A 20975-nucleotide genomic window follows, 5' to 3' on the forward strand; every position below is an offset into this window, starting at 1 on the left:
GTGAGCAGGGCAGTGTGTGCAAACGCCCCTGTGTCCTCGCAGCCTGCCGACCCCTGATCCCCCGGTTGTAGGAATGTCTTTACATGCTCTGGGAATCTTTGTGCTCCTGTCCTTGCAGCCTGCCACTGCTGGGTCTGGGTTTTGTGCTTTTGCTTCTTTTTTTTTCCTTTTTTTTCCAGCCTCTTTCACAAAGACACCTTTTCTCCCCCGCGCCCCCGGGGATTTACACAGAAAACTCACCCTCAACATGGCAAAAGAAAGGCCCAGGCGGCCCGGGAGAGGAAGCTCACACAAAATGCGGTGTGTGGCTCTTTGTGTCCCCTTTGTAATTCCTCTGCACAATGAACTGCCCCGGCCACCCACCAGCCCCGGGGTACCCCCAGGTGCCCCGTCCGCTGTGCTCCCCGATGCAGCAGCAGGCAGAGCTGGGGATGCTGCTTGCCGGGTGGCTGAGAGCACAGCCTTTGTGCTCAGGAAAGGGGAAATTTGGGCAGGATGGAGATCGCCATGTTCCCTCGACAGCAAAAAGCCCCCTCGCATCCCACCGGCCCCGGGCAGAGCGCTGGGGCGGTCCCTCCAGCAGAGCCCTTCCATCAGCCCCGCTCTGACGGCTTTTAACATGCTAATGACCCTCTCAAGGGCAGGAGCAGCTCTGTGTAAAACCCATGTTCAGCCCTCGGTCATGGACATTTGCTCGGAGACACAGTGTTAAATATTTATCCTCCCCGCCTCCCCCTGACTCTGCAGGCATTAACAATAGCGATTGCAACCGGCCCCTTCCCCCTCGCCGGGAACATGTGGCTCCCGGACCACGACAGCGAACGTTATCGTTTGTACCTGTGAATTATTGATAAGGTATAAGATAGTTCTTGCGGTGAAAAAATAATGAGGGGGAGAGGCTGTTTGCAGCCTGGCGGGGTGGGCGCTGCTGCAAACCCTCTTCTCCGGGGGCAAAATGGGCGGTGGGACCCCGTTCCTGCTGGGCCCCGTCCGCCAGCTGACCGTGCCAGCCCTTAGCAGCGTGTGGCCGGCACCGGGCTGCCTTCGTGCACGGTGGCTCCTCTCTTAGCGTGGGTCTGGCTGGCGCCGGTCCCCTCCTGGCTGCCCGCTGCCTTCCCCGGGGGAGGTGGGCAGCTGCCCTCCCTCCCCGGCCCCACGCTGCCTGCAGCCCCCCGCGACCTGGGGGATGCTCGCTCAGGCAGCTGCCTGCGGGTCGCGGAGGTGAGTGGGGATGTCCCAGCTCCATGGGTCGGCTGCCCACCCTGCGGTGCCTTGGCAGGGAAGCGGCAGGTATCGTCCGGCCCCGCAGACGTCGTGGCTCCAGCGAGCAGATGGGGTTTAGCCTGGGAGAGCCTTTCAGCTGGCAGGACTGGGGAGCTCGGGAAGTCTCCAGGGGCTGGAGGAGGGAAAGCAGTCCACGGTCCTTGGCTTTATGGCCATCGATGCGCGCTGTCCCTGTGCTCTAATCTGTCCCTGGAAAAAGGGGGATGAGGCTGCTGAGTCCCTGGAAAGCAGGTGGCAGCCCTGGAAGGGGGTCTGTTCCCCAGCTTAGGGCTGTCCTTTGGCTGGGACCTGAACCCAGCGCATCCATCCCCTGACCTATGGAGGTGAGAGCCTGTCCCGGAGAGCCGCCGGGTCTGCCAGCTCTGGCAGGTCTGGGCTTTGGCTGCGCTTTGTGAGGCTCTGGGATGCCATGTGAGAGGGTGCAGATGGCTCAGGGGAATCTTGTCCTCAGTGGCGTGGGCAGTCCGATTAAAATCAGGGTGCCTCTTTAAGCCAGTTTAAAGCCCAGCTTTGATGTATTTAGACCGTCAACCCTGCTGTGTTATGGGGAGAGCATTAGCATGCAGAGCCTGGTCTGATGTGGCGTTACACATATGCGTCCCTGGGCTGGATGACGGGGCATCAGGGTGCTGCACCCACCCCAGGGACAGTGAGGGTCTGGGGGGAGCACGGCCAGGATGAGCCACCCTCCTCCCTTGCACAGAGCCCCCCGCTGCCATCCAGCAGCACCACCCCTGCCCAGACCTGCCGTGCACTGACATCAGGTGTTGCTTTCCCAAAAACGTATCTGAATCCGGCATCCCGGACTCCAGGGACACAGGATGTGCTGTTATTTCTGAAGATGCAGGAGTGTCTGAGAGGCAGAGCAGCCCCTGCTCATCACCTGCCACAGCCAAGGGCCACGTGGCTCCCCACCTCCCGCCCCATTCGTAGCTCCCAGTGGTGGCTATGGGGCTGGGAGGATTCTCAGGAGCTGCCCGCCTCCGTGGCTCCCTTGCTGGGTCTCCTGGGTGAAGGTGGAGGTGTGGGGTGCTTGTGAGCATTACAGGGAGACGTGGATGTCTTATGCTGTTCCTCGGCATTGGCACTGCCACTGTCCCTTTCTGTCTGGCCTGAATGGTTTGGATACTGATTTTAATTACACACTGCAGTAGCAGAATTGCTTGCTCCCAGCCTCTGGTTTCTGTCTTCCTCCCTGCCTAACCTCCCCAGAGTGCTCCTTGGGTTCTGTGCCCAGGAAAGCATTTCTGGGTGAGGAGCATTGCACTGGTCTTTCCACCAGCCCCAAAAGTTGGGCTGGACTCCTGGAGGGGCCGTGACCCCGCCTTGCTCCCCAGGGCGCTGCTCTTCCAGGTGTGCTTCTGCAGGGATGGGTCAAAAATGACACTGCTGGGACAAAGGTTTGGAAGCGAGAATTAAGGAGTGATTAAGAGAGCACATGCATGTGCAGCGTGTCTGCACACTGGTGGGTGTATGGACGTGATGCAGTGGGTGGTGGGTTGCAGCATGTGTGCTGCAGTGTGTATGGGCACAATGGGCGATGCTTCCAGGCAGTGCAGCAGTGTGCGGAGAGCCCCTGGTCCAAGGGTGCTCCAGCATCAGGCAGCGTTACCACCGCGTACAAGCTGCAGCACGGGAGCTGTAGTGAGGAAGGGGTGAGCGTGGCTCCTCGCTCCCGCTGCGGCAGAGCATCCCCGAGCGGGTGATTGATCCCAGCACTAAAGGCTGTGGGAGCACCAACAGCGTCTCCTGCTCCCCGACTTGCCTTCAGTTGTGCTGCAAATACAGGCCAGGCCACTGGGATATCAACTTTGAAGTGTGAATTTCAAACACTCCTTCTGTCCTCATCCCCTCTCCAGTGTCTGATGGGAGGCAAGGAGAGCGGCAGGAGCACAAGGCACATGAAACAGTCTGGTTCAAAGCCCAGCGCTGCAGCTCCCACTTGCAAGCCGAGTTAAGTTTGCAGGCAATTACCCGGTGTTGTTCCCTGCCTTCGCTCGCAGCCTTTTCCTTTGCAAACCGCCTGCTCTCTGCTTTGCTTTTAGGGGAAGAGCCTGGCAGTGGAGCAGCTACAAGCTGCATTGGGCTGGGCTCCTGCCTGCAGGTTACGGTAAGGGATGCTGCAGTCCGTCTCAGCGCTGAATTTGGCTCACACCAAGCAGGCATTGAGGGTGGAGGCACAGACGTGTTCTGTGCAGGGGGCAGAGCAAGGCAGCCATGCTTTGGCCTTGTTCAGAGCCAACATGTGAGGATGAGACCAAACCCAAGCCCTTTTCTCTCCAGCTGCTTTCTGGCTAGAGGGATGCAGTGGCGACCACTCATCCCGCACTGGATCCCAGGGTGCTGTGGGATGCTCTTGTGCTCAGCTGGAGCTGGGGCTGCATGTGTGCAGGGAGGATCTGGCCCCTTCCCCGTGCGAGGCAGAGGCGAGACGGCATGTGTGAAGTCGACTCTACAAGACATCAAATGCGCTGCAGTTGGATGGAAATTGGCTCTCGGAGCTCCTTTCTTCTGGCGCTGAGCAGCTCCCTGCTTCTTCTCCCCCCTTGGTGGGTGGATGGGCTGATAATATGAGAAAGCGCCTGCTCCTCTCCGAGCGGCTGTGCCTGGGATCTCATCTCCAGGCTCGCCGACAATTTGCATTAATGTTTACTTAACTAACCGGGAACCCTCTTACATCCCAAGCGCCTTTGCTGCGGCGCTTGTGGTGGCTCTTGGGGGCGGTGGGACCGGCAGAGGCGTTTCTGGGCTGCCTCCTTTGTACTCCGGGAATCTCCAACCCTCAGGAAAAAACCCTCTTTGCCAGAAGAATAGGCCCTTCTCCCAGTTGAAAACATGTCCCAGGTTCCTGCCCAGCCAGGAGGACCCTGCATTGTTCCCGGGCAGGATTTCAGTGGGGGGCCTGACTAATTTGCAGTATTTTACATATCTAATATGTTGTCAGAAATGCTTTTAAATCCCTATAATATTTAATTAGGAGGCAGCTTTTAGTGTAGTAGGTGGGAACAAGGCTGTCTAATTAGTTATTGGCAATTTCATACCCAGGAAGGTAATTAAGTTAGGTAAAAGCTGAAGGCAAGCTCCCATGCATGCATCTGCCCCATTTTGGAGCTGCTCTGGGATGCAGTGGGGTCGATACCAGTTGTCTGGCCTCGGAGCGGTGTGTACCCACCCAGGGCTGCTGCCAGGCTTTCCTCCGTAGGGTGAGGGACAGCAGTTCCCCATGGCAGGGACCCTGCCCAGCCCACAGTCCTGGATGGAGCAAGACATCTCCCACCACAGTGAGGTCTCCAGCCACCTCGCGTGGGGCTCTGACACCTTGGGCCCATGATGTGCTTGTCTCCCAAACCTGGTATTTTTAATCTTGAAACTGAGCTGGGATCTGACAAAATATGAATCATCCAAGAGATGTAAGAGCGGGCAGAGTCCCTGGCAGACTGGCATGTATTTTTAGCCTGCACGTGTTGGAATTTGACTGTTTCTTAGGGAAAAAAAGAGGGTTTTCAGATCTGAGCACCTAGCTCTGTCTATGCTGAGAGCCCTGCTACTGGCTCTGCATTGCATTGCCCGCCTTGAAAATAAGGTTTTATGGCAGCACGGGAAGGAGGACGAGGGTCAGGCTGTGCTGCGCAGCCCCTACTCGCCTCTCCCATTGCAGAGGACCATGCTGGGGGTCCAAGCCCTGCCCTGCGCCCACCACTGGGAGCTCAGGAGCGCTGGTATGGGCACATGCATGCAACCGGGGGTTGGCTGCTCACCCTTCTGCTGGCCCAGGCCAGCAGCCGTGGCTTGGGCTGCCAACGCTTGGAGTTGGTCATGGTTGGGGCACTCCCAGAAGCAGGGGTGTCTCTGGGCACACCAGCACCCAAAGTTGCACCTGTAGCCTGGCTGTGCTGCCATGTCCTTGCATATGTGCCAGCGATGGATGGCATGTGTCTCTCCCCACGCTGCCCTGAGATGGTTCCTGCTGCATCCCACGGTGGGGTCCCAGCCTGCGATGCCCCTGCTGTGAGACAGGGCACCCCGGCCACCCACCTCCCTCTAAGAGGACTGATATCTGTTCATCTGTGCCTGTGTGGGTCTCTCCCCCTCTGTGGGGTTTGCAGCCAGGACCCCACTGTTCGGGAAATTTCATCCCCCCTTTAATCTTGGCAGTTGGAAGCCAGGGAGCCGATAATGATGAAGGAGTGTAAATGTCAGCAGGAAACCAGCTTCAATCAGAACTGTTAAAAATAAACCCGCCAGGCCTGCTCTGGCAGGGGTAATCAGCCTCGGCAGCTCTTCTCCCCGGGTCCTAGAGCACGAGCCACAGCTGTGCTGAGCAGCGCCGGGCCACCTGAGCAGCCGTATTGGAGGCTGGCTGCAACATTGGCAGATCCAGCCCCAGCCAGCAGTTCCCCTAAAGCTGGGACGAGTGACCCCCCGAGCCAGACGGGGTTCAGGGTCCCATCCCCTCTCCCTGGACGCACCCTGGCTCTCCCCTTAGCAGGAATCCCCACTGCGATCCCAGCTGGGCTTGAGCTAGGTTTTAAATGGAGGAGTGTAGCATGGGAGAGGGGCGCAGAGGTGAACTGCTTCTGGCGTGCGTGTTTTTTCTTAGGGATCCCCAGGAGGTGTGTGCACTGGCATAGCATGCGTGATGGCGGTGAGATGCTCAATCTTTGTGAAAACACCTGTGACTGTAGCTACCTCCTGGGAAACGCACAGCCTCCCCTTCCCAGCTCAGTCGGGCTGTAGCAGAAGATGTGGACACACAGGTAACACAGCCCCCAGCTATTCAGGCACGTCTGCAGGGCAGAGTCAGCCGCAGGCTCTTGGGGTCACAGAGCCAGTGTCCCCACCTGAAGTGAGATGCGCTTGGAGCAGAGACAGGAGGTGCACCGTTAACCTCAAAGATAATTAACCTCCGGGCAGCTTGCAAAGGGATGTGGGGCTTCTCCATCACTTGAGCTTTAATATGGAGGCTGAAGGTCTGTGCGCGCCCCCCAGGTGCGTGTGGGCTCAGGGCTGGGGCTCCCTGGTCTGTGCCTTGCGGTTGGGCGCTGCTGCTGGGCTCACTGCTCCTCCAAGGCTCCATGCATATGTGGATCGGGGAAAGGCAGGAGGAGCACCCAGATGTGCCTCCGGCAACTCATTTCTGCCTCCCCAAAACAAGGAGGAGCTGTTGATCCCCAGCACAGGCAAGGTCCGTGGGCAGCAGTATTTTGTGACTGGGGGGCTGCAGCTGTACGAACTGCCTGTAGGCAGAGGCTTCCCCGGACTCGCGGTGTGGTTTTGTGCTGGGGGCTCTTCAAAGAGCTGCTCTGTGGAGGGAAGCCCTCTGTGCTGGGGTGCAGCTCCCTGTCCCCTGTGGCATGGCCATGACTGGGTGCTGCTCGCCCAAACCCGCTCGGGAGCGACGTTAGTGGGGCAAGGGCAGCTCCAACTTAAGCCTAGCCTTGTGGCAGGGCTTTGCTTCCCTGCCAGCAGTTTTTATCCTGGCTTTGATGTGTGCCACACGGGATGGAGTCTTTTTATCTGCCTGTTGGGTTTTCCCTGCTGTGTGCCCCTGTGCTTGGTTCCCGTGCTCGGATGCTCTCACAGCCTCACACTCGCTCTGCCCCATTTTCCACCCTCCTTTTCTGTTGGACCCTTCTCCTATCAGGGCTGTTTCCTCCCAGCCCTGTGTAAAATCACATCTCTTTTTGCAGCTGCTGGGCTGGGTTTGAGATGTCCTGCTGGCTCCATCCTGGCTGCCCAGTGGCAGCTGATGCTTTTCACCCCACGCTGCATCTCCCACCTTGCATCCCACTGCTGGCTCTGTGGTCACTCCCAGGTGCTTTCAGAAAGCCAGGCTATGACATGCAGCCACTGCTGGGACAAGAGTTTTGCCTATCTTAGTGCTAGGGCTGAGTGTGAGGAGCCTGAAGGACCCTTGGTCATGCCAGGGCATCTTGCCAAGTAACTCCAGCTGGGTCTTGCAAGGTTCAGCCTTGGTTTCAGAGCATCCTCCAGGCCAGAGGGAGTTTGCTTTAGCCCTTCCCAAAGCTGGGACCAGAGTTTAGTGTTGCTATCCCAGGACCTGCAAAGCTGAGGAGCAGCGTCACAGATCGGCAGCATCGCTCCTTGGCTCACCAGCCTGCGCCAGATCTGGGACAGCCGGGACGCAATTCTCAGCTTGGCTCAGCCTCATTCACACCTCGGAGGAATCCAGGAGGGCCGGCAAGGCTGGCTTCACACTTATTAGCAATTAAAAGCCTCAGAGCCTGGTAGTCAATTAGCTCTGAGCTCAGCAGTGCCGCAAACCCAGGGGATGAGCCTGCTAACGAGAGCCACAGCCAGCTCCCCACAGGGCTTGGGGCTGGCTTGCCAGAAGAGCTATTTGCTTTTTCATTTACACCTTGGATGAGTGTTGCTGCATGGAGTTTGGGGTGTCTTCTCCGGCGCAAGCTGCCGGGCAGGGAGCACTCGCTGCGTGCTGGAGGGTGCAAGGCTTCCTGGCGCATGGAGCTGGAGCCTGGCACCTCTCCCGGCATGGCACAGCACCATCACCCAGCAGGGCCCTCTGTGCATGGGGTCATGGTGGGGTGAGGGGGGATTGACCTTGTCCTAACCATCATGGTGCTGCACGGGAGAGTCTCGGTGTGGCACTCTGCCGTCTGCCAGAGGTAGACCCACGTGTGGTCCAGCAGATCCTCACCGCTACCCCCTGGCTCGCTCTGCCTCAAGCTCTGGAGCTGCTGGGCTGTGGTACCCTGATTTGCTGGGTGCCCCAGGACGTGCTGGGTCTGTGAGCACTGGGATGATGCTCTGCCACGGGCAGTGGTTTCCTTCTGCAACAGGAGAGCAGTGGGGCAGTGAGCCGAGGGTGGGTTCGGGGGGAGGCTGTCAGGGCCGTGCAGCCCTGGGGAAAGGAACGGCTCCACACCTTTGATTTGCAGTGCGTCGGGAACGTGCTGGAAATGAGCTGGGCAATGGAAATGTGAAGCAGATAGGTGCGCAGGCTGGAGGGTAGCGTGGGAGCTGGAAAGAAAACATGTTTTGGTGGAGGGTTTTGCAGGGATTTCCCACTACTAGAGGGTGAGACAGAAGCAAAAACATGAAAGGAGGGAGGAGAACAAGCTTGCTGAACACCAGGGTAGAGGGGACTTGGAGGTGGTGAAAAGCAGGGATGGAGAGAAGCAGGAGGCCGTGCAGCGATGGGGCCACTGGCTGGGTGCAGCTGGGTGCCTCAGCTCCTGGTGGCAGTGGGACATGGAGGCTGTGAGCCGGGCAGGTGTGGTTTTAACACACGGTGTCCAGCTAGAGGGAATGAGCTGGACTGGAGCTCACTTACTGGAGGGGATGAGCCCTCAGCCAGCGGTCAGTGGGAGCCTTGGGAGACGCGTCAGCCACACAGCAGGTCCCTTTGCAGACAGTGGCAGGTTGGCTGCTCCCGGGTTTGTGCTGTAGGGCACCCCCCTGCCCAGCCTGGCCTCTGTTGGACCACAGGGCACTGGGCGCAGCGAGTGCTGTGGTTCTCTCGAGGCACTTTGGGATGCTGGGGAGCTGGTGGCGATGCCTTAGCCTTGCATTGGCTCCCCTTCCCACAGATAACAAGGTTGCAGGAACAAAGGGACAGTGTGGGGAGGGGGCGGCGACAGGCACGCAGGGTTTGCAGCTTGTTATTTCACTTGTGTTTCCATTAAAGCTGCTGCTTTTAACTGGTTTCAAGCTCTGAAGAGGCTCCAGGGTGGGTGGCAGATGCTTTATTCCCCCTCCCTCCCACCCTCCCCTCTTTTCCTTGGCCAGCTCCCCTGGTTCCCATAGCATCCCCCTTCCCATGGAGGCTGAGTCCCGCAGCTCTGGCTTTGCAGCGCAGCCCACGCGGGAGCCGCTCCTTGCCGGAGCTGGACCGGAGCCACCGCACAAGGGCTGCCCTGTGCAAGGAGCTGCTCGGCAAGGTCTGGCTCCTGAAAATGCCTTCCCCTTGCAGATCATCCTGCTCGCAATGGATGTTGCAAGTCCCCGACTTCCCTCGTGCCCAAACACAGGGCTGCTGGTGTCACCTTCAGCGCATGCACCCATGTGCCTTGGCACCCCAGGTGCACCCCTGTGGCATACGCTGGCACTGTGACGGCACCACCCGGTGATACCACATGGTGTCAGTCGCTCGTGCTCTGCTAAGGACAGCGACCCAGGTCATGGCACGGGTCAGCAGCATCCCTTTGAAGCTGCTGAGATTTATGTATGCCCTGAAATGTTTTGCTAAATCAGCAGCACCGCGCTGGGGCTGGGACTCTTCTTGCTAACTGTTGCCATGAGCATATGTTGCATTTTACACATGCTCTGCTCGGCTGTCCAAGCAACAAACCCCTCCAGCTTTAATGTTTTGGGAAGCATCTGCATCTTCTGGGAGGGAAGGGGCTGGGGCCGGAGCCTAGGGTCAGCGTGGTGCTTTGGTAAGGCTTTCCTGGCAGGGGAGCAGTGTGAAGCATCGCTCCCCAGTCTGGCAGCGTTCACCTTTACTCTTTGCTGTGTGTACGTGGTGGACAGGCAGAATTTGTTATCGAGCTTGTGTCACTGAGGTCTGTGGTCTGAGACGCTCAGCACGACATCATGATGTCTACCGGTGTGTTGCCTTGCTCCAGCAAAGGATTGTTTTGTGCTTATACATGTGGGCCTGGCAAGGATGAGCTCTGATCCATTGCTTTTGCTGGTGCTGAGATAACAAGAAATATTACTGCAGAAAAACCTCAGGTGGGGATGGGGGCAGCTCTCCTAAGGGAATTGATTATTTATTGTTGCTTGGACCTCGGTGGATGTGACCTGGTGTGTCATCCTGCCTGACAAGAGGTGCTGAGGACTCTGGTCCCTTCAGGAGGACCATCCCATGCCCAGGAATCTCATCATTACCCCACAAGTGATGGGTGAGCAGGTGATGGACATGACAGGCACATGGCCCTTGCAAAGGGGAGGGGACCCCCAGTGCTGGAGCATGGAGACCCTGCAACTCGCAGGTGGGGACGAGCCCCTCTTTCCGGCAGGGCTGGGGGAGAAGCACGTATGAAAGTGCATATAGAGGCCAAACTCCCCGTGCCACCCAGGAGCAATGAGCCCCGCACAGGGCAAGAGAGGCCAGCAGTGGCTTTCAGGCTGCTGTGGTGGCTAGAAGAAGGATGCCTGGACCTCCTCATCTCTAGGGCCCCTGTAGGGTCACCTCCCTGCCTTTGCACAGAGCTTCGCTGTGCCACAGAGATGTCTCCTGTGCTCAATACAGGTTGCTGCCACCATCCTTGTCCCCTCTGGCTGTACCGTCCCTGCTCCGTGCACCCTGTCCCCAGTACTCATCAAGGCTGTCTGGGTCGGGAGGCAGTTTCTGTGGCTGCAGGTTGCAGTCTCCCCCAGCACGCTGCAGGCTGCAGCACCCGGAGCCAGGAGGATAATGAGATCTTAATAGTCCAATTATATCCCATCGATTTACTCAGCACGTAATTGTTGGCGGCTGGGGCTGCCTGATGAAGCGCTTGCTCCGGCTGCCAGCGGGGAGGGCTGTGCCGTGCCGCCCAGCTTGGGATGCTCCTCACAGCAACCAGCTGTTCCCCCTTGAACCACCGCAGGAGCAGCCCCCCTCCCCGACTCACTGTTGTCCCCCCCTGCCTAGGAGAGGCAGGGACAAGATTGGCAGGCAAGAGACTGGAGCAGGGACCCTGGCACCTTGTCCTGGCTGGGTGCGGTGTGCCGGCATCGGGCTGACCCCAAGTTGACATCCCCCACGCCGCTCTGGGGAGCAGAAGGGTTGTACATCTCCACCTCCCACTAAAACAGGCTGACAGGAGAAGTGACTCCTGCTGGGTGACAGTCCCTGCCGGCTGAGTGGCAGCTGAGCCATCAGCCGTGCCTGGCAGTGCCTGCACCAGGCAGTGTGGTGGCTTCCAGAGGTGTGTGCCCAGCTGGTCTCCTGGCAGCAGAAGCCAGCTCCCAGGCATCCACCTGCATGTGTTCCTTGCTGCAGCACGGGATTGCAGGTGCATCTCTGCACTTTTTTTCTGTTCATTCCCCTTTTGAGCTGGTTGTGGCTGGGAGTCCCACGGACTAACAATGCCTAATTTGGAGGAGTCACTCTTACCTGTGATTTTAAGCCTACCTTTGTGATTCTGCCAGACATCCCTTGTTCTGGTGTTGTGAAAAGCAGTGAATAATGTTCCCTTTTCCCCTCGCCATGCTGCTTTGGACCCTGTCCCATCCCCTCCCATTACCCTTTCTGGCCCCTGCCAAGGTGCCATTTCCTGAGTGGCAGGGGCTCACGCTGAGCCCACCATGCTGCACCCTGGCTTGTTTGCACCCATGCATTGGGCTCTGCCATCCCGCCTTGACCTGCGCAAACACCATCAGCCCCAGGGGCCAGGGTCGCAGTCGGTAGCAGGCAGCGTGCAGGCTCCCCATGACCTTGGGGATAGCAGAGTGAGGCAGGGGTGGAGGGGGTGGGAGGTCTGTCAGGATGGAGCTGGGCCAGCAGCTGGGCCAGCGGAGTCCATTAAAAATCAAACAGCCTGATGTAATGCTGGGGGCACGCCATGGGAGCCTGAACCTGAGATGGGGCTGCAGGGCCCTGCTCATGCCGGCGCTGGGGACCAGGGCAGGTGACACGGTGGACAAAACCCTGCCTCGTTACCCCGGCACCCTGCTAATGCAGCAGCGGGGCAGCTGCTCCCAACCTCTGGCAAGCAGCTCCCCTCCGGGACACCCCTCCTTGGCACTGGGTCCTTGCAGCACTGGGGACTCACAGAATCATAGAATGGTTTGGGTTGGAAGGGACCTTAAAGATCATCTAGTTCCAACCCCCCTGCAGTGGGCAGGGACACCTTCTACTAGACCAGGTTGCTCAAAGCCCCATCCAACCTGGCCTTGAACACTTCCAGGGATGGGGCAGCCACAACTTCTCTGGGCAACCTGTTCCAGTGCCTCACCACGCGCACACTGAAGAACTTCTTCCTTACCTCTAATCTAAATCTGCCCTCTTTCAGTTTAAAACCATTACCCCTTGTCCTATCACTACACTCCCTGATAAAAAGTCCCTCCCCATCTTTCCTGTAGCTCCCCTTTAGGTACTGGAAGGCTGCTATAAGGTCTCCTGGGAGCCTTCTCCAGGCTGAACAACCCCAACTCTCTCAGCCTGTCTTCATAGGAGAGGGGCTCCAGCCCTCTGATCATCTTCGTGACCCTCCTCTGGACTCACTCCAACAGGTCCATGGCCTTCTTATGCTGGGAGCCCCAGAGCTGGATACAGTACTCCAGGTGGGGTCTCACGAGAGTGGAGTAGAGGGGGAGAATCACCTCCCTCGTCCTGCTGGTCATGCTTCTCTTGATGCAGCCCAGGATACAGTTGGCTTTCTGGGCTGCAAGCGCACATTGCCAGGTCACGTTGAGCTTCTTGTCAACCAATACCCCAAAGTCCTTCTCCGCAGGGCTGCTCTCAATCCACTCATTGCCCAGCCTGTATTGTGCAGGACCTTGCCCTTGGCCTTGTTGAACTTCATGAGGTTCGCACGGACCCACCTCTCGAGCCTGTCAAGGTCCCTCTGGATGGCATCCCTTCCCTCCAGCACATCAACTGCACCACACAGCTCAGAGTCGTTGGCAAACTTGCTGAGGGTTCACTAAATCCCACTGTCCATGTTGCTGACAAAGGTATTAAACAGCACCAGTCCCAATACTGACCTCTGAGGAACGCCACTTGTCACCGAGGTGTCCAACACCTTGAATCGATCGCACGGTTGGGACACGTGGGTGACACTTGTTTCCCCCAGCACGGGGCTGTGGGTGCCGATGCCAGCACAAGCAGTGGGTGCAGCCACTCCTCCCCTGCAGTAAGAAACGGGAGTGCAAAACCCCCAGGGGGACTCTGGGCTGTCGGCCACTAATGCGAACGCTGATTAGTCTTATTGATCTGGCGTAATGCAGGAGTCTTTCTGTCCCTTCACGCTTGCCCTTGTCACCTGTCAGGCGGTGGAGGTGATGGTGTGAACAGCCGTGCCGGCGGGGCAGCCCTGGCTCTGCCCGTCCCTCTGCCCTGGACAGGCTGTGCTGGGACAAACAGCATGTGTGGAGTGACCCGAGGGACACCGGGCTGCTTAACAGCTGCTGGTGCCCTGGTCCTTGCTGGTTAGTCCCTGGCAGGCCCTTTGGCTTGGGAAAATGCCGGCTGCACCCTGGCACAGCCTCCTCCAGCACAGTGCCAGCGAGGCGAGGCTGGGATCTGAGGAGCACCTATCCCAGCCCAAAAAGCTGGTGCTGCCCAGGGCTGTGTAGCGTTGGTTGCGAGGGCAGCTGCCTTGTCTGCTCGAGACTTGGTGGACGGTTGCTGTGGCCGAGCTGGTGCCTGCAGTGGCTGGTCCCAGTGCCGCCGGTGGGGCAGAGCTGCTGGGGAAAGCGCCTGGCCCGTGAGCAGGGACCTGTCCTGCATTTTCATCGTGGGAGCAGCAGCCTGGCAGCAGCTGAAAGGTTTATGCCTTTGATCTGCCCCAGTGAGCAGGAGAGAGTCAGGGAGACCACCGGATGCTAGCGTGGAAGCTGGGGAGGAAACAAATTAATGAGGAGAGCAAACCCCCTGCGCTTCACCCGCCTGGAGCCGGCAGCCGGTCCTGGCCATGTGGGCGCTGCCAGGATGGGAAGCCGCTCGCCTGCCACGGCGTGTCTCCGCAGACTCGCCGGCATGGCTGGGACTCGACACGGGCTGCTGCGACTTTCGCCTGGACGGAGGTGCCCCGCTGGCTGCCGGCGCCGGGCGAGATGGACCTCTGCACCGCCGGCAAAGCCAGCCCCGGTGGACGCTGCCAAGCCGGGCTGCCTGGCGAGGGGAGCGCCGTGCCGGAGGGCTGCCAGGCCGCCCCAGCGCTCTTGGCAGGCGGCGGGGGGCTCGGAGGACGTGGGGCCAGCGCCGCTGGGAAGCAATTACCTCCCCGCTGCGTCCGGCCCTAATCCCCTCACACGACGTGCGAGGAGCCAGCTCGCCAAACAAGGCTCAATCAGGTTAAAGTGTGAAGTCAGGATTAGCCGAAAGAATGAGAGCGTGGTAATAGCCCCGGCCTTCCCGCCTGGCCGCCGCAGTCCCGCTGCGGCCCCCTCCCTCCTACCCGCCCTCCGGCCCGCCGGGCTCTTGCTGGGGAGATTAAGGCTGCCGAGGTTTGTTTGCCTGAGTGGGCTCCCCACTGGGAAGCGATGTCGAACAGTTTTGCTCGGGTGCCCCGCTAAGTGCCGGGCAGGGCGGCACGCTGGGGGGTTGGCTCCCGCCGCCGAGCCCCTGCCAGCCCCGAGGGAGCCGTGGCAGCCCCGCGCCTGGCTCCTCGCCGAGGCTCCCTGGGGACCGGCGGCGGCGGGGCAGGGGATGCTGGCTGCCAGGAGAGCCAGTGCCGGGGGCACCTCCAGATCCGCCACAGATATTGCACCGACAGCCATCATGCACAGAGTGGGGCAAGGGCAGCGGGGTATAAGATCCGAGCAGGGAAGTCTCCAAAATCTCAATCTTTGACCACCACTATCCCCCACGCTGTCCCGCCAGGGGGGGAATTGTGTGGACATAGCCTGGCCATAAGGCTTTCAGGGGACGTTTAGAAGGAAAGTGGGTGCCTGCTTTCTCCCCATTGTACAGCTGTGGGCTGGAGCTGGCTGCTCATAATTAACAAGCATCTGCTGGGTCAGAAACCCCTGTGGGAGGTGAGCCTGGGGACAGAAGCGATCTGGGATGGGGCTGGGCCAGGAGGGAGTGGAAATGCAGTGGGTTCCTGGGGGGCAAGTGGGGGTCCTGCTTTGCAGACAGGCTGCTGAGATCTTCCCGTTCGGGCATGTGTGTGTGCTACAGGGTCTGCCTAAGTGCAGACGTCTGGCTTTGTCCTCTGGCACTCGCAGGGCAGAGGCTGTGTCCCCCCCATCACCTGCTCACCCCTTATCATCCTTCTCCCTTTGCACCCCTGGGACTACCGGAGCCCTCTGCACCCTGTGCTGCGTGGGGAGAAACACCAGCTGTGTGGTCCCTGTGGTGCAGGGATGGGAGGACGGTGGCACTGTGGATGGGCCAGCTGCTTGGGCATCGCTTGGATTCAATAACCATGAACTCTTAAACTTGGAGCTTTAGGAAAACGTCTGGAAGTGAAACCAGAAAAGACAGAAAGGGCGGCTGTGACGACAGGGCAGGAGCTGCTTTCTTTCCCCTTCCTCTGTCCGTGCCTGTCCGCCGGCTGGTCCCCAGCAGGGCTGTCAGACCTGTCAGTGTTTGTGGTCACTGCTGCAAGCTGGCACGCCACATGCGATGGCAGCGACACGCTTGTATTTGGCGGGGTGCGAGGTGGCACCGGCGCAGTCGCTGAGGGTGCCGCAAGCCGTGCGGCGGAGCGAGGAGAAGCCGTGCCATCTGCTGTTTCTTCGGCGCCAAAGTGTAAAGCAAACATAGCTGGGAGCTATGAAACACCAGGAGGGAAGGAGCCATGCCTTGTTCCAATGCCGGGGCCTGAGGATCCTGCAGGCAAAGCATGTGTTTGTCCTGGTGTTGTCAGCTGTGTAACCGTGCCGGCAATGTAAGCCCGGTGCTGAGGCCTTGCTGAAACCCTTGCATCCAGCGTCTGTCCCTCTTGGCTTCAGTACGCCCGACGGCAGCACTTCATCGGTGACTGTCACAAAAAGCTGTGAAGGGGAGAAGCCTCGCAAAGTCAGTTGCAACCTTCTAGCAGCATTTCCCTTGCGAGCTGTAAGTGAGCAGCTTGCAGACAGACGCCTGGTTTACTCCCCGGGCGCGCTGGGACTCCCATGTGCTGCAAGCAGAGAAACGCGAGCAAGGTTTCCATGGGGGAACCAAACATGCTGCAGGCAGGGGCTGCCCAGGCAGGCGTGGTGGGTGTTGCCATGCTTGGCCCTGCTGTGACCGGTTTAATGTTGGAGGACAGGCAGCTGCCAAGAGAGAGCGCGATGCATTGAATGCATTGCTAGGAAGAGCGGTGAACATTGTCTGGGGATTTCCGGAGGGTTTTCTAGGGGATTCCTTCTTCTAGGAGCCAAAAGGGAAAAGGGGATCTGGGGCGATGCTGCATTTTTCTGAAAGGTCAGTGCAACTCCGGGGGGTCCCCGGGCTCATCGCGTCCCCAGCAGAGGATGGGGAAGGGGGCGTTTGCATCCGAAGGGGTGCTGGGGTGTCGGGGGTTGCTGCAGGTGTCGGGTCCTTCTCCTTTGCAGAGTGCGAGGCGACCCCGGTCCCTTTCGGGGGTGGGAGGGGCTCGGCCCCCAGCCCTGGGAAGGGCTGGAGCAGCCTGGGAGGGGCCGGGCGGAGCAGGCAGCGCAGGCAGCGCAGGCAGCGCAGGCAGCCGGGGCCGGGCAGCCTGGCAGTGCCGCCGCGCGGGTAGCGGTGAAACTGCGCTTGCTGCGCGCCCGGCTGCTCGCAGGGGAGCTGGGCTTTACCCTCCCCGAGAGCCTGGACCCTTCCAGGGGCCGCATCTCCCTTCCTCCTCTGCCCCAGTCATGGTGCTTTGCCAGCCGGGTTTGGTTCCCCAGGAGCGACCCAGAGCGATGCACCGGCCCCTGCCCCCCCTGCACACTTTGTGTGCACTTTGTGTGCAGGGGGGGCAGGGGCCGGTGCATCGCTCTGGCACCGAATAGCGGCTCCTTGGTGGCTGGGCATCCCAACGGAGGGCTGGGCAAGGCCGCTGTCCTTGGGTTTTCCTTCTCATGCATCTGCGCAAGTGATGCTTGTGCTTCCCTCTGGGAACATTTCCCCATTGTGGCAGTGAAGCTTTCGGCTGGGGTGAAGTCCCAATTTGGAGACCTCCAGGTCTTTTGCAAGCAGCTTGTGGGCCATGCTGAGCCCATTTTCTGGAGGAAATGAGGGCACGGGGAGGACAGTGGATGCTCTGCCTCCATCCTGACCCAGCCCAACTGCCCTGGGATATTAGTAGTGAACAGGCTTTGTTATGTTGAAGCAGAGCAGGTGAGCACTGAGTGTGAGATGCTGGCATCCAGGGACACCCCAAACCACCTCTTGGCGCGGGGACGGGTGTGTCTGCATGGCCTGTGTAATGCTGGGGGATGCTTAATCTGCACAGGATGCCCTGGTCCTGCTCCTCACTCACCCATGGACTTGCTGCATAGGATAGATACCGTGTCGTGTCATGCCTCAGTTTCCCTGTGCAAGGAGGGAGCTGGGGACTTGGCCTCCTGCCCCATGGGTGGCTGGAGCAGGGCTGTGCTGGCATGGGGCTGAGGGCAGGCAATGCAGGCGCCTGCTGAGCTTGGAGGAGCTCGTGGCCCTTGGGGTGGGAGAGGGAATGGCTGCACGGGAGCTGTGTGGCACAAATATGATAGGCAGGTCCCCCCAAGGATGGGGTAAGCTGAGCCAGTCCACCCAGACCCTACCTGCAGTGAGATTTTTGGCCTTTGTGGTCATTAAAAGACAGTCCAGGCATGGTGGGGGTTCCGACCCGCTGCCAGCCCTGGAACACAAAGCCTGTGCTGGCCTGGCACACGCCGGCATTGCAGAGCAGGTGATTACACAGACGGTGCCGTGTAGTGATGAAGTAATTAATGACCCGATTATTTGTGCCCTCTAAAGTGCGGGGCAGGCTCCATGGGAATGCCTGCTAGAGTCACTAAGTGTAATTACCAGTTAATCAGCAGGGACCTGTAATTATAGCGGTCAGAGGATATTTAAGTGCGGAGGGTTTTCCCAGAGCTGTGCCCTGCTGCTCTGCTTATCAGAGCCAGGGACAGCAGTGTCCGGGGAGCCCCAGCCACTTGCAGCCACCATGGATGCAGCCAGACTTGCCTCAGGAATGCCAGCAGGGCAGTGGGCAACCAAGGACCTGAAGCCAAACTACAGTTACCCAGAGCCCCTGGGGGATCTCTGAGTGCTGGGGCATGCCCCTGCCTGTGGATGTCCTTGTCCCACGGGGCATCATGCTTTGCAGGCACTGCTCATTTTCCTTCCTGCCTCTTTCTTCTCCAGGGACCTGAGCGAGAACTTCATCCAGGCCATCCCCAGGAAGGCGTTCCGTGGGGCCACCGACCTCAAGAACCTGTGAGTCCCTGCAGGGATGGGCACGAGGGAGTTTGGGGTCAGGTCTGGTGGCAGGACGCATCCGGAGCCACAGGTTGCTCTCTGCCTGGGCTGTCCCAGCAATGCTCCCTCTGTCTTTCTCCTCCAGGCAACTGGACAAGAACCAGATCAGCTGCATCGAGGATGGGGCTTTCCGTGCCCTGCGGGGGCTGGAGGTCCTGTAAGTGGCCAGGGGCTGGCTGGAGCCTCCAGCCTGCAAGCCCCACGCGGGGTGAGGGTCTCCCTGGGTGCTCCCCATTCACTGAGATGCTGCAGGGACATCCTCATTGTGCCATCTCTCCCTGGCCCTGAGGAGAGGCTGAGCAGGGGTCTGGTACCACTGCTGCAGAGCTGTGCTCCAGGGCCTGATCCTGCCCCAGGAGGTCCACGTGGCTGCAGCTGGCTATGGAGGGGAAAAGCCTGGAAAGGGCAGCAAGCCTTGCCCGGGGGTTTGGGCTGTCCCCATCCCTCGCCTCTCCATCCATCCACCCTGTGCCCGGGTGGGTGGGTGCTGTTGCTCCTGGGGGTTTGGTGCCACCTGGACCATCTCATGCTCCCATTTATGGCCTGGCCACCCTGACCTGCCCCCCTCTGCCTTTTTGCAGGACCCTGAATAACAACAATATCACTTCCATCCCCGTGTCCAGCTTCAACCACATGCCCAAGCTGCGGACATTGTGAGTGCTGGGGTGGGAAGGACTCCCTGGGCTGGAGTGGGATGTCCCCAGTTCTGCTGCCAGTGCCGGCAAGGCAGCTCAGCAGTGCTGGGACAGCACCGTGGGGAGGGGATGGAGGGGACAGCCCTGCAGAGCATCCCCAAGCACTGCCAAGCAAGGTGGCCTTGGCAACTGGCACAGATGCTGTCGGGCTCCTCCATGTCCCACTCTGTATGCCCCCAGCCTTTGGGATGAGCCGGGCTGGGGCAGCTGGAGGGCAGTGGGGTGGGTGGGAGCCATCCTGTGGCTGCTGACTGCCCTGTCTGCCCGCAGCCGCCTGCACTCCAACCACCTCTTCTGCGACTGCCACCTGGCCTGGCTCTCGCAGTGGCTGCGCCAGCGCCCCACCATTGGGCTCTTTACCCAGTGCGCCGCTCCAGCCCAGCTCCGCGGCCTCAACGTGGCTGAGATCCAGAAGAACGAGTTCAGCTGCTCTGGTGAGGGGAACAGGGGAGGCAATGGGTGCCAGGGCAGGGACACGGGTTGGGAGGACAAAGTCCATCCCATCGATGCAGCCCACCTCCGCTCTCTGCCATGTGCCCCAGCTCAGAGCCTGGATGAACGCCATGGGCTCAGCTCAAGTCAGCACTGTCCCTGGTGCGGGGACAACACCACCCTATCACTGTGACAAAGGGCACATCAGTCTGTGCCCTTGGAGCTGCATGCCTTTTGCAGGGGGTTGGGGCACACCAAGACCTTGTGCACCCACTCAAGGGTGCCACGAGCTGTCCCAGCATGCTGAGCTGTCACCAGGGTCCCTTCCTCGGGGTGCTGCCACCCACACGCCTGGCTCAACTCTTTGCAATTCCCATGCTGGCTGTTTCCCTGGCAGGACAAACGGACCAGGCACGTGCCCAGCTCTGCAGCTTGTCCTCTGGCTCCTGCCCGGCCATGTGCACTTGCAGCAACGGCATTGTGGACTGTCGGGGCAAGGGGCTGACGGCCATCCCTGCCAACCTGCCCGAGACCATGACGGAGATGTGAGTACAGCCCCACACCATCACTGCTGGGCTCTTGGTGGCTCAAGGCAGTGGGGACACAGGGGCAAGCCCCACAGCTCAGCCACTCCGCGGGGTGGCAGGCCTTCCTTGCCCTTCTCCCATGCTGTCCAGATTTAGCCATGGATTTAGCTGCATTAAAAATGTAAATAGAGAAATAATCTGCTTAGGGGAATCCAATTATGGTGCAAAGCCCTCGCTGGGACGGCATGCAAAGCACATGGAAGGCAGCAGGTGCCCCCAGATGCAGGGTGCTGGGGGGGAGGAGGTGCTCCCCCTGCCCCAGCCAGCACAGTCCCCCCACCCATGGCACCCCTCCCTGCTGGAGAAAGCCCCGACCACAGGCTGCAAGTTGTCCCTGGGGTGAATGGTGCCACTCTGGTGGGGTAGCTTACCGCAAGCCTGGGGGTCTTGCGGCCCCCCCAGCCCTATCAATGGGGTACTGAGGCTCGGCCAGCCCTACAGCCCTCATCTCTCCCCCTTCTCTTTGCAGACGCCTGGAGCTCAACGGCATCAAGTCCATCCCCCCAGGTGCCTTCTCCCCCTACAAGAAGCTGCGGAGGATGTAAGTGTGCAGCCCCAGCACTCTTCACCCTGCTGGCCTGCAGCCCCCCACTCCGACGGGCGTGGGGCACTTGCCATGACATGGCTGCCCCACATGGCAGCACTGGGATGGGGTCTTGGATACCCCCAGCTCTGTATCTCAGAGGCTGGGGGTGGTCCCCTGGACACAGCAGGAGGATGGGGGCATGGGGTGAGAGAAGAGGGGACCAGACCACCTTCTCCCTTTTGGTTTCAGAGACCTGAGCAACAACCAGATCTCAGAGATTGCCCCCGATGCCTTCCAGGGGCTGCGCTCACTGAACTCCCTGTAAGTGCCCACACCGGGGTGTGTAGGGTGGATGCTGCACCCCCTGAACCATGCCCCCACTGCTCTCCCCC

At 59.8% G+C, this 20975-nt stretch overlaps 1 protein-coding gene across 2 annotated transcripts in view; it reads left to right on the plus strand.

The window, feature by feature from the left end:
• The window catches only part of SLIT1 (slit guidance ligand 1), a 65155-nt gene that overhangs the window by 28888 nt on the left and 15292 nt on the right, over positions 1-20975 (plus strand). The window contains exons 5-11 of one of the 2 annotated variants that reach the window (XM_069796793.1): positions 18230-18301; positions 18429-18500; positions 18925-18996; positions 19309-19472; positions 19868-20015; positions 20527-20598; positions 20833-20904. In XM_069796793.1, coding sequence (XP_069652894.1) covers positions 18230-18301; positions 18429-18500; positions 18925-18996; positions 19309-19472; positions 19868-20015; positions 20527-20598; positions 20833-20904 — 672 coding nt within the window. Of the gene's footprint in view, positions 1-18229; positions 18302-18428; positions 18501-18924; positions 18997-19308; positions 19473-19867; positions 20016-20303; positions 20420-20526; positions 20599-20832; positions 20905-20975 lie in introns of those variants that run through there. The other variant, XM_069796794.1, reaches the window with a different exon arrangement.

This window comes from Haliaeetus albicilla, chromosome 11 (genome assembly GCF_947461875.1).
Source record: "Haliaeetus albicilla chromosome 11, bHalAlb1.1, whole genome shotgun sequence".
Lineage (NCBI taxonomy): Eukaryota > Metazoa > Chordata > Aves > Accipitriformes > Accipitridae > Haliaeetus > Haliaeetus albicilla.